This window comes from Centroberyx affinis, unplaced genomic scaffold (assembly GCF_046629955.1).
Source record: "Centroberyx affinis isolate AG114_WGS23_722 - 3 ecotype Tasmania unplaced genomic scaffold, CSIRO-AGI_Caff_v1 ptg004576l_1, whole genome shotgun sequence".
NCBI lineage: Eukaryota > Metazoa > Chordata > Actinopteri > Beryciformes > Berycidae > Centroberyx > Centroberyx affinis.
The window spans coordinates 59,885-75,707 of NW_027282199.1; the positions used below are offsets into that span (position 1 = coordinate 59,885).

Below are 15,823 nucleotides of genomic sequence, written 5' to 3' on the forward strand. Positions count from 1 at the left end.
TCAATACTATGACACTTAAGTACCACAGGCATCATAACAGTTTAGCATTGCTGTCCTATTGACGTAAACTGACATGCAACCCTATCATCAAGTGATGATTCAAATTTCATGACCCTTCCCTGCTGCAGCTCAATAACAAAGCCTGCTCAAGTATAGAGATTTAATAAAATTAAACACAATATACATTTTACAACCATGTAATAACAGCAAACAAAATAAAATATACATATAAACATTAAGTATTTATACATGACATATTTAAGACTTAAAATGATATAAAAGTCCCTCAGATTCTAAGGGTTACAACAACACAGCTGACTAATTTATGTAACAAATCGCGCTACAATCCATTAGTTGTGGATAGTATCAGTAGCTGCGTTTACATGGATCCTTTTAATTTGAATAGTATCCCAATCAGAATAAAAATGCCTCATATAAATGCCTCAATAAACTGGCCGATCCGAATGAAATTTCATTCCTACATCTCAGATTAATGTACACTACATATGAGTGTAGGCCTACAATTCTTTACTGTAGTTTTACCAATGCTCCAAGAAAGAGCATGCCTCACTTTGTAAAATGTAAACAAACATTGGAGACACTCATCTCTGTTGGAGAGATTCTCAATGTCTGATGAGCAACTGTACATGTCACTTGTTGAAAAATATTCTTTTACTCTACAGCGACCACAACAAAAATTAGGTTTTTTCTGTTAATCTGTCCTTCACAAAAAAAGAAATGAAATTTTAATGATTTGACAGCATAACAGAACACATCTATAAAGATGACAGTGTCTCCAAATTGTGTTTAGAAATAAGGAAATGATTCACTTTGGCTGTGTATATGATTATAAATGCTGTTGCTCTCATATCTGAATCTGATTGTCTATGAAACTGTTACAGCCATTCCGTTGTAGACTATGCACCCTAGGACATGTTTAGACACACCTGCCATCACACCTGTAGCAGCCTACAAAAAAGCAAATTACTGGCACATTATTGCAATATCAGCTGGCTGCATCAATCAAAGAAAAAACATTTCATACATGTCACATTTGAATTTGAAATTTTTGTGACTGAAATTATGACTGCCTCCCTCTCATCCAAACTGCAGCTCCTGCCTTCAGCGACTGAAACTATATGAATCAATCACAACCTTTACCGACATATGGCTAATATTCCCTCCTAAGAATGGCCTTAGGGGGATTCAATATTTTTCTCAGTTGGTCCCTGATTCCAATAGTGTCTAATAACACTCTCATCCTCTCATTTATACCCTCTCGCTCTCTCAAATATACATGTACAGAGTCATACGCACACAAACCGAACCTCTGCTTTCATGCAAATGTGAACAAACACACACGGTCACTCGGTGCATTCAGCTATCTCTGTGCCGTCCACGAGGAGTGTGTGAATGATGCCGTCTCGCCTCTTCCCGCTGCTCACGGCCTTCACGCAGCAGTCGTGGTCGCCGAGAGTGAAGTGCGTCTCCGTGCCGTCGTCCACAAACTCCCCCTGCGGACGCAAGTGAGGATGAGTGCGGGCTGAGAAAGGAATGGTTCAGTTCGACGTCGTCAATAGACAGTGAACTGGAGACTGATTTTGTAGAACCATGGGATGCCTGAGGCTTTGCACCCATTGTGGTTTTAGCTTTTGACAGCATTATCAGTTCTGGACCAGAAAGACAGGTACAAGTCTTAGATCTTTGGTTTCTGGCTTTGGGAGACAGTTATTAACGTTCACAAATGTTGATTTGACTTTCCTAGACAATAGGAATAATATATATACACATATGACTTCTGAAATTGAGTGGTGTATCCCTTTAATACTTTAATACTGTAAAAGTATTGCAAAACTAGTGGAAAATCTAAAATCTATGCATAAATCTTATATAAAAGTATGAAAGTCTTAAAGTATTATACTTACCGCAGTCTCCATTTTTTGTCCATTACACCAAATATCCATGGTGTCTTTCTCTGAGTAAATGAAAAATACAACTGACAGTGAGAACACATCGTGATCACTGCAAGTTCTAGTAGCAAAGCAAGTTTCAGTATATTTGTATGGAAAGGTTTGAGCAGTCGTTTGTTCATCCTCTCAGTTTGGTTTCCCGGCAGTACAGGCACAAGAGCAGTCTGTTCTGTGTATTGTATCACTTGTGTTTCACTGATAAGGAAAGTCCCATGATCAACAAAGTAATACAACTACTACTACAGCTGAGCTTGTGTCTGGAATTACACAATGGGAGTACAGGCTCTGTAGGCAAGGTGATGTACATGACAAACACCACATAGTCAGTAGAGGGAAATGATCCCCTGAAGAGTAAAGCTCATGATGGTCATTCCCTGTTAACTTCCTGCTATAAAGGCTCTGTACTTTAGAGAGACAGCTGCCAGTGGCAATTCTGCTTATGTACACAACACACAGTTCTATAACATTTTTGCCAATCGAATTCTATGACTTTCCATGGCATAAAATGCATTTTCCATGACAAATATTTGTCAGTCTTCGGTTCAAATATGATTTTTCTTGTTGAATAGTTGATATGAACGTCATATTTTGACTGGCTACAACTATCATTGGGGGCAACTGGAATCAGTAAATCTGTTAATTGGGTTATTATTCCTTCAAAGATACTGAGATCTACCAGGGGGCAAGCTTGGTGTTAAACACTTAACATTTCACTTTCTGGACATGTATCATTTTCCATGAGCTGTCGAAGCCTGCTTAACCCATTTAAACCATTTGTTAAACTTTGTGACTTATCTAGGTTTTATATGGCAATAGAAACTTCTATATTGGCCATGTGAGAGTGAGAGAAACATTATGCTGTTTTTGCAGTTCTAACAACAGTATGTAGATGGCAGTATGTAGTTTTAATCTGCTGCCACAGAGTTTCATCTGTAAGACTGCCATTTAATTGCAGATCACAGCTACATTCCTCGGCCAACCATCTGAGTGAATTAATGAGGTTATTCCACTGCTGAGGCAGAGCATGAATTAAACAGGCCACAGAGGCAGGTACCCCATTCATATCTATCAACATTGCGTGCTAATGTAGCTCTTAACATGTTGGACATACACAAGGTGTTATGTTATCTGATCGGCTGTAAGCGGTGTGATTACACGGAGCAGAGGGATTAGCTTTCCCAGATGACAGTGGCGGCTGAAGATGGTATGGGGCTTTAAGCAGTTAAAGAGCTTAGACTCAATTCTGACATTACATCAGTGGGGTAGGGCAGGAATCACATAGGAAACTTTATCTGGACTGATCAATTGAGATGTAACGTTGTACAGCATTGAATCCAGATACTAAGAACATTGTGAGGTAGAGGTCTACAATGTTGAGAATTAAATTATGACCTAAAATGACAGCACCCACGCTGATGTTCATGTTTAGTGGAGGATCCCACATAAGCAAAGGTGTTTGTTATAAGGAGATGAACTCTGTGGCTGCAGATTTAAAACATTCTTCCTGTGGCAAGAGCTGAAAAATACACTCATGCATTCATTCCTGACTGAGGGAAACAGCACCAGTGTTTAGAACATAAAATAAAAGAATATCAATACAGAAACACAGAGAGGCTCACCCAGGACCACTCTAATGTCGATACCATCCAAGTTGAGCACCCAGGTGCTGGTGACCTTTGATCTGTTCTCCATGTACTTCTTCAAGCTCTTCCCGTTGATCTCCAGGGTGTATTCATAGGCAAAGCCGCTCACTGCATCAATGTTGATGGTTGCTTTGGTGTCCGAGCTGCCCACACTGAAGGTCTCCTTCCCCACAAGTTTGAACATCCAATCCCTTCTTATTATCTCCTGTTAAATGGTGTGAAATCAGAACAAGCCTTTGCCTTAGAGTAAAACAGGCACATTAGGTACCTCACTCTTTAGGTCAGTTTTCAGAGTGTCTTCAATTAACTAACAGAACTGAGCATGGAATGAGAAACTTCGATGCAACATAGAGAGATTGAGGGAAGAGGCCCTAGCTACTGAGGAAGTTCATAATTCATACCTTTCCATCAATGTAGATGACCCTCTTTCCAGTGGTTGTGCCATGTTCAAACTCTATTCTGTGGACTCCATCACTCAGCGCCACCTCCCACACTCCAACCAGGTCATTCGACATCCTAACTTCTTCAGCACCTGCTGGAGTAAACAAAAACCAGACTGCTAGATGCCTAAATGAATGAATGACGCTAAACGCTAGTTAGCTAACAAGCTACATAGGTATCTGATTCCATATGTGGCTGGCTAGCTAACGTTAGCTAAAGAGAAATACGTTAAACAAATAATATAGTCCTTTTCTGTATAAGTTCGATTGTATCTACAACAGCAGGCACCGCATAGCTAACTAGAATAGTCAGCGAACGTTAGCAATGTTAAAAAGAGTAGAAGGTGACTAATGTTAGAATCATGGCTAAAAGATAACTTATGGTAAGTTTTGTTAAGCTTGTTGCATTAAAACTTCCGGTGTGTAGGTTTTCCTTTCAAAATAAAAGCACAAAATTAAACTACTTTGTACATAAAAACAAAGAGATGCAAATCTATAGTCTGAGAAAAAAACATGAATGACTGTTATTCATAACATCATTGCAAAATTTATTTTATCTACTACATGCTATAGAAGTACATTCATCCTACACAAAACAGACTGTTTGTGGCACTCTACTCCCAGGCCATTATGTAGAAACCTATTCACAAACAATTACAAAATAAAGGATGCATTGAGATTTTAAATTGAAATAATGTTTCATGCTGAATTGCACTTTATAATCACCTTTCACCTGAAGACCAATGTACTATATGGCTTTATTAAAAAGTCAGGAACATTTTGAAGAAATCATTTCATGTTGAACTCACATAATGGTTTCGCCAGGGCTTGTTGCATATGTTCCATTAAATTCAATGCTTTTACAGGGTTGCCTGCATTGGCCAGACATGGGACTATTACAGCTGGTCAGTGCTTAAAGCATTAATGAAGCATTAAAACATTTGTTGTGAAAACATCACTTATTCTTCTGGAAGTGTTTGCAGGTAGTCTGCAATCTGCCTTGGCTATCATAAACACTGTAGGCGTCATGCACTATTCACTATTGAACAAACAAACATAAAAGTGAATATTAGTGACGCTTAAGATTCGACTGGGATAAATCAACTGGGATTTTATTTTGAAAATCAACCGGAAATATGAATGCATCAGCCAACCGAGCGCTTCTACAATCTACTAGCTTGTTCAATGCAGCACACCACTACCTAATTCTAAGCGGATAATCGTAGGTGTTATCTCACGAATGTCACTCTTGGATATCCATCGCAGTTACCTTAATGGTCTTGAAGTCAGCACTCTAGCTCAGTAGGTAACAAATTAAAAAGCAGTCCACTGTAACGCAATTTATTTTATGTGCTTTGCAAGGCTAGCTACTGTGGGCACTGGGCAGTCAACAGACTGGCTGTGGCTTTGCTGTCACTATGGTAACATGATATCCGGTTACGTAGACTCCTGACCCCGCCCCCACAGGAGGAAACAGCATGTTTTTTATGCAGGACAATGCTCCATCACATGCATCCAAGTACTCCACTGCATGGCTACCCAGCAAAGGCCTTAAAGATGACAGAATAATGACATGGCCCCCTTCCTCACCTGACCTAAACCCTATTGAGAACTTGTGGGCCCTTCTTAAACATGAGATTTACAGTGAGGGAAGACAATACACCTCTTTGAACAGCATTTGGGAGGCTGTGGTTGCTGCTGCACGAAAAGTTGATCATCAACAGATCAAGAAACTAACAGACTCCATGGATGGAAGGCTCATGACAGTTACTGAAAAGAAGGGTGGCTATATTGGTCACTGAATATTTGTTGAAATGTCAGAAGTGTTTATTTGTAAATTTTGAGTTGTTTATTTGTTATTCTTACTCTAATAAATGAAAATAAACAAGTGAGATGGGAAATTTTTAGTTTTTCATTTAGTTGCATAATAATTCTGCACACTAATAGTTGCCTAATAATTGTGCACACATATATATTCTCCTGAGAAAGCCAAAACTCACTTTTCCTTTGTTAAATACTCTGGTTTGAGGTTTATTAACATTTTGGATTGACTGAGAGCACTGTATTTGTTCAAATGGTTTGTCAACCAACGCGACGTGAAAAAAGGAAACTGACAGCAGGACAGATGAGACAGAGCAGCGCAGCGCAGCAGCAAGTTATTCAGACCATCTGAATAGCGAGAAATATACACAAATTATTATATTATATTATTATATATATTATATTATTATTATATAATTATTATATTGTAATTTATTCCCATGCATGCTGCTCAGAGTAATCTCAGTCAGCGGCTCTTCTGCATCTCTCCCTCTCCTCTCGCGCCGTGCGCACGCAGGCAGGAGTGAGAGTGAGTTGCTATGGTTACGGGGACGCTTTGTGTCTGTCGCTCTGAAACTTTCTCACGATTCCCAATAATAGGTTTTTTAGGTTAGTATGCCTATGCAAGATCATGAATGTAAGCACCTCAATGCTGAAATCTAGTAATATAACATAATCTTTACATTTTTGGTTAACATTATACAGGGTTGCTGTTTCTTGACTTAATCCAAGAGGTTAGGTGGTGTAGAAATGCAGGAAATTTGTTTTAAATTACTATTTTTTTCTGACCCCCCCCCCCCCCCTCCGAAACAGGGTTCCCCCACCTGCCAAATCCCACTTTAACCTGTCAACAGCGGAGTTAGTTACACCATTGGTCGGCCGTGGCACGTGGCACACTCATACACGGTCCAGCCATATACTAGGTTTTGACCTAGTCTTGTTTTGAGAATCTGTAGGTCTTGTTGGTAGCCTACTGTATGAAACATCTTCAAGACCATGCCTTTCAGAAATAATAAAATAAAAAAGAAATACTTGTTTCAATAGAGAGCACAGTAATGATACCACAAAATATAGTCTGTAAATTACTGTGCTAGTGCAGAGGCGCCTCGGTTTTGACTTTATCTTTGATACGTTGCACATGACTGTGTCTGTGATGCAGCAGGACTGTAGTGTATGCACGTCCAAAACATTAACCAGGTGGATGATACAAAAGGGTTGGAGGAAATGAAATAGCCTAGAAAAGGATATCCGTACACTCAGTTCCACTTGTGGTTTAGTCCTGCAAAGACCAGCTGCAGTCAGAATCTGTCTTAATAAACCACTGAAAGAGCAGCAATCCAGTCTGCGGGTATCTTTTGTTATTCTTCCTGTCCTTTAAGCAGTCATAAGCAAGCCACATATGAATTTCACCTGATATGTATATACTGTACACATAAGGAATGATATCTAGGCCTATGTAGTTTATTTCTATCACAGAGCCACCCACAGATGTATGCACATGCAAACACACACATTACACACACTCAGACATGCAACCATGTGCACATACACACACACAAAATCATATAAAGGACAAGATGAACCAAGGGTCTAACTTATCCTCAGTGTATTTGTGCTAAAAGGAAAAACTTAAGTAATATCACAGACCAGTGTGTAAATGATCATGATCTAATCATATCTATACACCCTGTAGCCAGAGACAAGTTGCAAAAAAAATTGCAGCCGATTTCCAACATTTTTATTTTTATTAGACAATGAAAACAATTGGTATATGAATGATTACTAGTTAGAAGGCTTTTCCATAACAGCAGTAACATGCAAGATGTTTATATACCATGCAGTTTTGGTAAAATTAAAGAAGCATGTACAGGCGAGACTTCAGGAAAACAGTATAAGGTTGACTTCACCACTTCCTCCTGTTTTGAAAGATTAAGATATCTGATTATTTCTTCAACAATACTATGTTTTTGTTCCTGTCTCGTTCTAAGCAAAAAAAAACAATGAAACTTTGTCGAGTTAAGCCCTTAAGTTCACAATATTCAAATTAGAAAATAGCTATATAAACATAGAATTAAAAGCAAAGCGTTAAAGGGATACTTCAGTTTTATTAAGAAGCTTGTTCAATTTATCATGATCCAGGTGAACTGTTAGCCCAAAACATCCTAAAAACTATTTCTCTGATAAAGGACATGCAGCTCTCTCCGAACAATATTGTAACCTTTTCACAACATAATGAGCTACATAAATGGTTTTAAAATAGGAATTTTCAGAGAAATACTTCTCTCCCCCGTTGATTTGTAGCCTACTAACGAATGAAGTGATTTTTGGAAGGACTAAAAGGACTTTCTTTTCATGATAAATCAGACAGGCTTTGAAAATTGTAAATAAACAAGCCTACAATTGCAATGATTACATTTAAAACAAGGTTAAATCACATCTTATGATCATCAAAACACACTGACACAATAATTCTTTCAGTGCTGGGTTCACTTTTGGGTTCTGAGAGGATGCTGGATCAGACATCCAGCTGGACTTTTGACAGTAGATGACAGTGTCCAAACCAATTTTAACTTCAAATGTGTTGAAGGATATTGCTCCCGCACTGTACATTATTCACCTATGGTTGAATTATATAAAAAGGTTATGGAGTGATGGATATGGTGTTTTGATATTTTACAGATTGTCATTCAGATTTGGAATGACGTAGGGCCTACATATTTTAGTTTTAGTCGATTTTCACACTCTTATCACAACAAACAATGTGGTTAATTTTTTTTAACAGAAGAGAAGCCCAGTACCGGACCAGATGATAACCAGCTCTATAACATTCCTCTCTATTTTCGCAAATGGAGCAAATGAAAATGCCACCTGACTCACAACAGATAATGCTCATCATCCATCAGGGGTAATTTACAGGGTCACAGATGTGTTTCTAGACCTGAAGCTTCCTGTGCTGTTGGCAGAACCCTTCCTGTAAGCCACCTGAAGCCTCTTGCTGATGAGGCCGTGTTTGTGGAGAGCCGCGAGCAGCTGGTTACGGAACTTCTGCCCGATGAAGGCGTACAGCACTGGGTTCACCGCACAGTGCATGAAGGCCATCACCTGGGTCACATAGAGGACCAAGTCCACTCTGTTCCGGACGTCACACGTCTCCATCCCAAGCGCCCCGCCCCTCATCAGTGTGTCTATCAGTACAGTAATGTTGTGAGGCAGCCAGCACAGAACAAATGCCAGCACCACCGCCAGGATGACACGCATGGCCTTATGCTTTTGCTGGTTACGTGAGTGAAACAGCGTCACCACGGTGCAGCTGTAGCAGAAAACCATCACCACCAGCGGCAGGAAAAAGCCCATTGTGTGGCGTAGGACACGCACACTCACTCGCCAGTGGTCGCTGCTTTCCCCGGTCAGGTTTTCATAGCAAAGGATGTGACCGTCCATGCTGTCAGGCTCCAAGGTGTCCCTCTGAATTGCCACGGGCAAGGAGAGCACACCGGCCGCCAGCCACACCATGCTGCACACCAGCCCCACCAAGTGACTCTGGGAAGACAGGATCCGCGTAGCTTTCACGATGGCAAAGTATCGGTCCACACTGATGCAGGCCAGCAGGAAGACGCCACTATAGACCGATGCCTCCTGAAGGCCTGACAGGAGCTTGCACAGGAATTTGCCGAAGATCCAACCAGAATGCATGTTGACGGCCCAGAAAGGGAGAGTGATGGAGAAGAGAAGGTCCGCCAGGGCCAGGTGCATCAGGTAGACGTCTGTGCTGGCTCTGCCTTTCTTCATATAACAAACCACATAGACAACCACACTGTTGCCTAGCATGCTGAAGGCAAACACAGTCATGAAGGTGATCATCAGGCCCAAGCTACTCAAACCACGCACAGTTTGACTGCAAGGGGCGGACGATTCTGCTTCAGACGTGGGAAGCGTATTGTTAAATATGGATTCGAAGAGTGCCAGGTCAAAGTCGAATCCCAGCGTTGTCAAGGACTACAAAAGAAAATTATTGAAAATCATCATAGTAGGCTTACTAGAAGTAGCAGCAGTATTGGCAGTTCTGGTTTATTAGTCCCAAAGTGGTAGAGAATAGCATCTGATGAAATTACAAAAATAAACTTTTAAAGCTGCACCAGGCGATTTTTATGCAAAAAATACACCAGTCTTATTAGCCTAAGTGGGGCTACGACAAACAAAAGCATCCCATCCTTCCAAATTGAGATGCTGCAGATTTGCCCTATTTGCCCAAATTATTATTAGTAGTAGTATTTTGGTATCAGGTAAGGTCACTGGTGGGAAATCTTCCCAGCACACAGTAAGTGAAGAATTGAAACTTAAATACAAAACAGCAGAGTGAGCGCTCGGTCCAGAGAAAGCTGGACTTGCTAACAACGCCTCAACCTGATGCAAAAAGACTTTCTTCAGCTCCTCCATCCCCAGCAGCCATGGAGAAGATGAAATTTAGGTCCAATGAGTGCAGATTACTGACACCATATTGTATGATTTCTAGTGAAGTCCTCAACATTCAGTTACCTCTCACTGCAATTTCTGATCAACCAGTGTGTGAAATTGCCTAGTGCAGCTTTAGTTTGATATTTTCCCAATGTACAGTGAATCCAATATATTACATGCACAGTTGCATGTGTCTTTTATCATTTGCTTACATATTTAAAAGAATTTATTTGCTCTGAATAAAAAGTTGCTATACCATAATTGTGAGTAATTCCAATATTTACCTGTTTCCCCTCTTCTTGATTGGTTAGAACAAAAAATCTCAAAACACTAACTATGAAAAATGTTAGTCTCATCCTTCCTTTTTTGATATGAACACCTTTATCAAGAATGAACCTCCTTATCGAGAGTGTTTTATCGTTGTCTAGAGAGGTGGAAGACAGGAGATATAGTGTGCAGAGCAGTATAGCAATTACCAAATGGTATGATGTAAGGGAAGTAGACAAACCCACAGATATTATCTGTTGCAAACAATGTGAAAAAAGGTACAGCATTGCAGCAGGTTTTCTTTTCTCTATTTTTTGATTAACTGATAAAGTGACTTGATAAAGTGCGAAGCAGCCTAATTGTGATTCCAAGATGTTGATGGTAAGCCAAAATAATATAAAAGAAAATCAATTTATTTTACAAAATTAGAATAAACACTTTAATTATAATTTAATGTTTAAAATCCACATAGACCACAGGGCATGTCTCTCTCTTAGCAGGCCATGCTTGTGTATCGTGAATTCAGCTTAAGTGGGACACTTTGCATTTTCAAATTCTGTGACATCTATCAACTTCCACCCAACATGTGATGCATTTCTGTGTTGCTCAAGATGTTGCTTAAAAAGGATGCATGTTGGTATCATATTCACCGGAGGCATGACACATCTATTTGCGTTAGAGAGCAGTACAGCACACAGCACACAGGCCACTTTAATTCTATATACTACAGTATAATTCAAGTCCTAACTGTAGGCTCCCCCAATTACAATTGATTTTTTATTCTCATACACGTGTCTATTGTTGTATGATTTGTGTTGTTTTATTACCCTTTTATACTGTTGCCCTGTCTCTCTTTTTTCCCTTATTTATTTCCTCTCCCTTTGCTCCCCTCTCTCCTTTTGTTTTACTGCTCGTTGTTAATGGGAATGTTGTTTGTTGTTAAATGTTGCCTGTCTTTTATTTCCTTTAATAATGAACATTTGTATATCTGAAGTTTCATTTTATCCCCTCCCCTTTCTCCCAAGAGACTAACCTCTTATCGCCCTTAATATCAAACATTTGTATATCTGAAGTTTAATTTTATCCCCTCCCCTTTCTCCCAAGAGACCAACCTCTTGCCAGGCCGTCCTTGTAAACAAGAATTTGTCCTTAAGTGACCTCAATAAAAATTTAAATCATAAAAAAAAGAATAGAGACTGTAAACTATGCTCAAATGTTTCCTGACAGCAAGATGTCTACATGACCATGGCAACAGTGCTGAGGCAACGTCTTGGGAACTTACACAGTGGCTTGGGTAAATACTTGATTCTGATTGGCTGGATGGGTGTCAATACATTTTTTCTGGTAGAGGTTGACAAAAATTTGAGAAAAGTTTGAGAAAATATGCTAGCAAGACCTCAGAATACAGTGACAAACATTGTAGTTAGTCAATTTATTTGATAGATTTAGTTATGGTCAGCTGGTCAACTGATTCTGTGTGTGTGTGTGACTGATCCAATCAGAGAGCAAGAGGCAACATGCAGTTTTCTGTACTTTCTGTACTACCATGGTATCATAACAGTCCAGTTTATTGTGAAATCCTGCTAGCAGTGTAATGTGTGTAAACATAACCATGTTTACCAAGGTTTGATAAGAAGACACACAAGAAACCATAGAGTTCCACAAACACTGAAACTCTGTTGTTTCCCTCCTATGTCTTCTAAATTGTATTTATTACATTTGAAAAGTGTACATATAATGTATTTTATTCTATTTATATATTCTATTTTATACTGTTATTTACTCTGCCACTTTTGCCAGTTTGTATTACTTCCTACTGAAGGTCACTTTACCATTTTGCACTGCTATCTTATTACTGCATTGTTTGTATACTTTATTTGTTAACTTTGTTTACATTGTTGTGGCTAGAGAATTTCATAGCTAGCATTATCTGCATCTTGCTGTTTTGCTATGCTTATGACAATAAAGAACCTTGAAATCCCTTACCACAAACTTCAACTAAAAAGTCTGTCTGATTCCTCATGTCTCCCTTTCAGATTTACTTTCTTACCAAATCCTGTCATATTATGTAACATTTTTACCACTTTTTATAGATCCTTACATCTTGTGTCACCCTAATGTTCCTCTATAACCAAATCCTATTCATAAAGGGTAATGGCTGTCTACAAAAGATGACTCGAAGCGCTCAATTCAGGCTCAGTGAGGATATCTGCTGTCCAACAGGACTTATTGCAACACAGTGCAGAATATGTTTTTACCTCAAATTGTAAAAGACTCACTGTAATGTAGCCTATCATGTGGTGGTGTGACGGCCCAAGACTATTTTATATGCAGTGCTTAGCTATAAACATAGCAGCCAACAATTATTCGTCCAACGATTTATATAAATAATTTAACATTTACCCATTTGTGGCATTTAGCTCACACTCTTATCCAGAGCTTGTCCTGTCTTCCTCCAAGACATTTCACAGGACGCATGCCTATTGATGGATAGTTCAAACCTGTGACTTTTTAATTACACAGCATCTGTTTATCAACAAGGCCACCCTGCCACAATCATATAAATCCCTGAAATGATGCATAACATTTATCATCAGGCTATTGCGTGAATGTGATCAAATTATCTTTTATGTGGGGAAGGCATTAACACACATTTCTGCGCTTGCATGTGGCACCAGACTTTGATGCTTCAGCTATTTGGAAGGGTGACATGGTGATGGAAAGCATTCATAAGTCCTAAAATGTACAATTTTGTATTACAGGTCTGTAAAAGTCATGTAAATGGAACATGCATGTCTAAAATATTTTTTGTACATTTCAGGCAAAGTTTGTTGCTTGTTTGTAACCAGTCAAGTGATTTCGCCACATCAAGAAAGATCTGGTAACCTTTGAAGGAATAATAACCCAAATAATGAATTTCCTGATTACTTAAGTCCCAGGCTAGCTAACCCAAACCTATTCAAACCAGTTATTTAATAAAATGTTGATGCCAACATGAATACTGATAAATACAAATATTAATGAATTATTGAAGTTCTCTATACGGTTTGGAATTGAATGGGAGTGAATGAGCCCAAGAGGTATGGCAAAACTGATTAAGCTGTCACAATAAACATTAAAGGGATGGAAAATGTAAAAACTGAGCAAAATATTCAAGTGATTGCATCACAGTGCATGCAAATGTTTGCAGTGAAACTTATTTATGTTTTGTGAAAGGCATGTGAGAGCTCAGACTGGGGAAGAATCCTTTCGTTACAAAAATTGTGGCAAAATATTTAATTAGACGGAGCATCAATTTAGTTTTAAGGGATATTGTAACACAAAAAGAGAAATACAATGGAGAAACCATACAACTGTTCACTTCCCGATTCACTCACCCCACTCTCACAGATGAGACCTATAGACTGAACAAACCTCCTGGATGAATGTTCCTGCTTGTTTGATAATGTCCTGAATTGTTTTTGCTGAACTTTGTACTGTCCTGAGCTTGCATGATTTTAAGATTATGTATTTCATATTTTTACATTGAATTGTGCTTTGTTTTTGCCCACAGCATTCATGGAAAAGGCCGCTTAATCTCATTATGTTTCCCCGTATAAATATATGTTGTTGAACTGAACTGAATTTAATTTAATTTTTTCACATTTTTCATGAACTAATCCTCATGTCTTATATTGCACTTTTTGACTATTTGCCCACTAGATGGCAGCAGTGAAAAGACTATCTTGACCCATGTGTTCAGTGTTGCCCTTGTCTGGGGTACAAGCACAATCTTGATTGATGGTGGTGGTGGTGATGATGATGATGATGCTGATAATGATGATACACATAGTTACTGCACAATTAGCATGGTAGAAAAAAATGCTTTTAATCAAGTTTGTAAAAATGCATGCAATGATTTAGGAACCATGCCAGTGATATTAAATAAACATTATCAACTGCCTCAAAGGGTTTCTCATTGTTTTATCACAACTCTTGTTTATCAGTGTTTTAATCATGGATGGGGGTCAAATGTCTGGGGAAACAGGGCCATTAGCCGCTTTCAGGCAGAGGCACTGAAGATATTCATCACAGGAAGTAGGCTGTACAATGGCCCTCTTTATGGTGCTTGGCCCTTCATAAATATGTAAAGGCAAGTGATACGTGCTTTATTCAAAGGTTACAGCAGCGGGAAGTGTGGGAATCACCCTCAGACACCTACAGAGTGCTTTAGATTAAACTTGTGGAGAAATTCGGTTTTGAAGCTCTTACCTTTGCCTTTCACTGCTCTGCCACCAACTGAATCCACAGATAAGAGTGATAGTGATATGTTAATGTGTCGCACTGAAACAAGAGAATAGAGCCACTTGGGTTACTGCAGTCACTCCACTACTGGCTATGTTGAAGTTCTTTTCTTTTTTTTTTAACTTTTGACTTGTGGTGAGATAGTGAATGTTCCATTATTTTAGATTCCAACAATGACTATTTCCAGTTATTGAAACCAAAACACTAATGCTTCACCCATTAAATCCTATCTACATAGTGATACATTCTTAGCAACTAAATGCCTTAACAGCCTTTGGTTAATGGTAGTATCAGTATCATACAATGTTCCATTCACAAAATAAGATACTACTATTCACCACTAATGGCCTGGAAATCTTTTTCTATCCAAGACAACAGCTATTTAAGATGTGTCAAGACCGTGGGAGTATTGATGGCTCTCTCACCTAAGAGTGTTACCCCACTTCAAGTCAAGAAAGGAAAATTCCACCCTTGCATATTCTTACACTGTTGTTATCATCAATCTGTTACTTTGACTACATTATTTTGTGATGAAGTGTTGCAATAAAACGTTTTGTTATACCCACTTGTTTACTTCTACTTCAGTTTAGTGATTCATACATTTCCCAGAATGCCCTCTGACATCGCCCAGAAAACGGGCTTGAACTTGTTCCATTCAGCTGCGACTTATATACGCGTAGGTGGAGAGAGCAATAGCGATAGCGGTAGTAAGAGCAAGAGAGCCAGTTTTTCTAGCTGAGAAAAATCGAGAGTCACGCCCCTTATGTGAAGCGCAACATGTCTTGTGGTTGCACTGCATTATGGTCTATCGAGGTTACTGTAAGTGGAGGAATTGGTCTCTCTGCCTCTTCTACGATGGATTTCTATCCTGTATGATTGTTGAACGTCAACGCAAAATAGTGAGAAAGAAGCCCTTGCTGTTTGATTCTGGGGGATTGACACC

The 15,823-nt window shown here is 39.1% G+C and overlaps 2 protein-coding genes across 2 annotated transcripts; both read right to left on the reverse strand.

The window, feature by feature from the left end:
* Nucleotides 1-115: 115 nt before the first annotated feature.
* Nucleotides 116-4,412, reverse strand: faima (Fas apoptotic inhibitory molecule a). The gene is made up of 4 exons (XM_071544441.1): nucleotides 4,015-4,412; nucleotides 3,590-3,818; nucleotides 1,926-1,975; nucleotides 116-1,514 (listed from the first exon to the last, which is right to left on the reverse strand). Exons 1-4 carry the CDS (start codon nucleotides 4,126-4,128, stop codon nucleotides 1,365-1,367), a joined length of 543 nt encoding a protein of 180 aa, XP_071400542.1. The 5' UTR covers nucleotides 4,129-4,412; the 3' UTR covers nucleotides 116-1,364.
* A 3,231-nt stretch (nucleotides 4,413-7,643) lies between these two features.
* Nucleotides 7,644-10,748, reverse strand: cxcr2 (chemokine (C-X-C motif) receptor 2). The gene is made up of 2 exons (XM_071544440.1): nucleotides 10,614-10,748; nucleotides 7,644-9,870 (listed from the first exon to the last, which is right to left on the reverse strand). The coding sequence occupies exons 1-2, from the start codon at nucleotides 10,683-10,685 to the stop codon at nucleotides 8,785-8,787; spliced, it is 1,158 nt and encodes a 385-aa protein (XP_071400541.1). The 5' UTR covers nucleotides 10,686-10,748; the 3' UTR covers nucleotides 7,644-8,784.
* Between the last annotated feature and the right edge of the window lie 5,075 nt (nucleotides 10,749-15,823).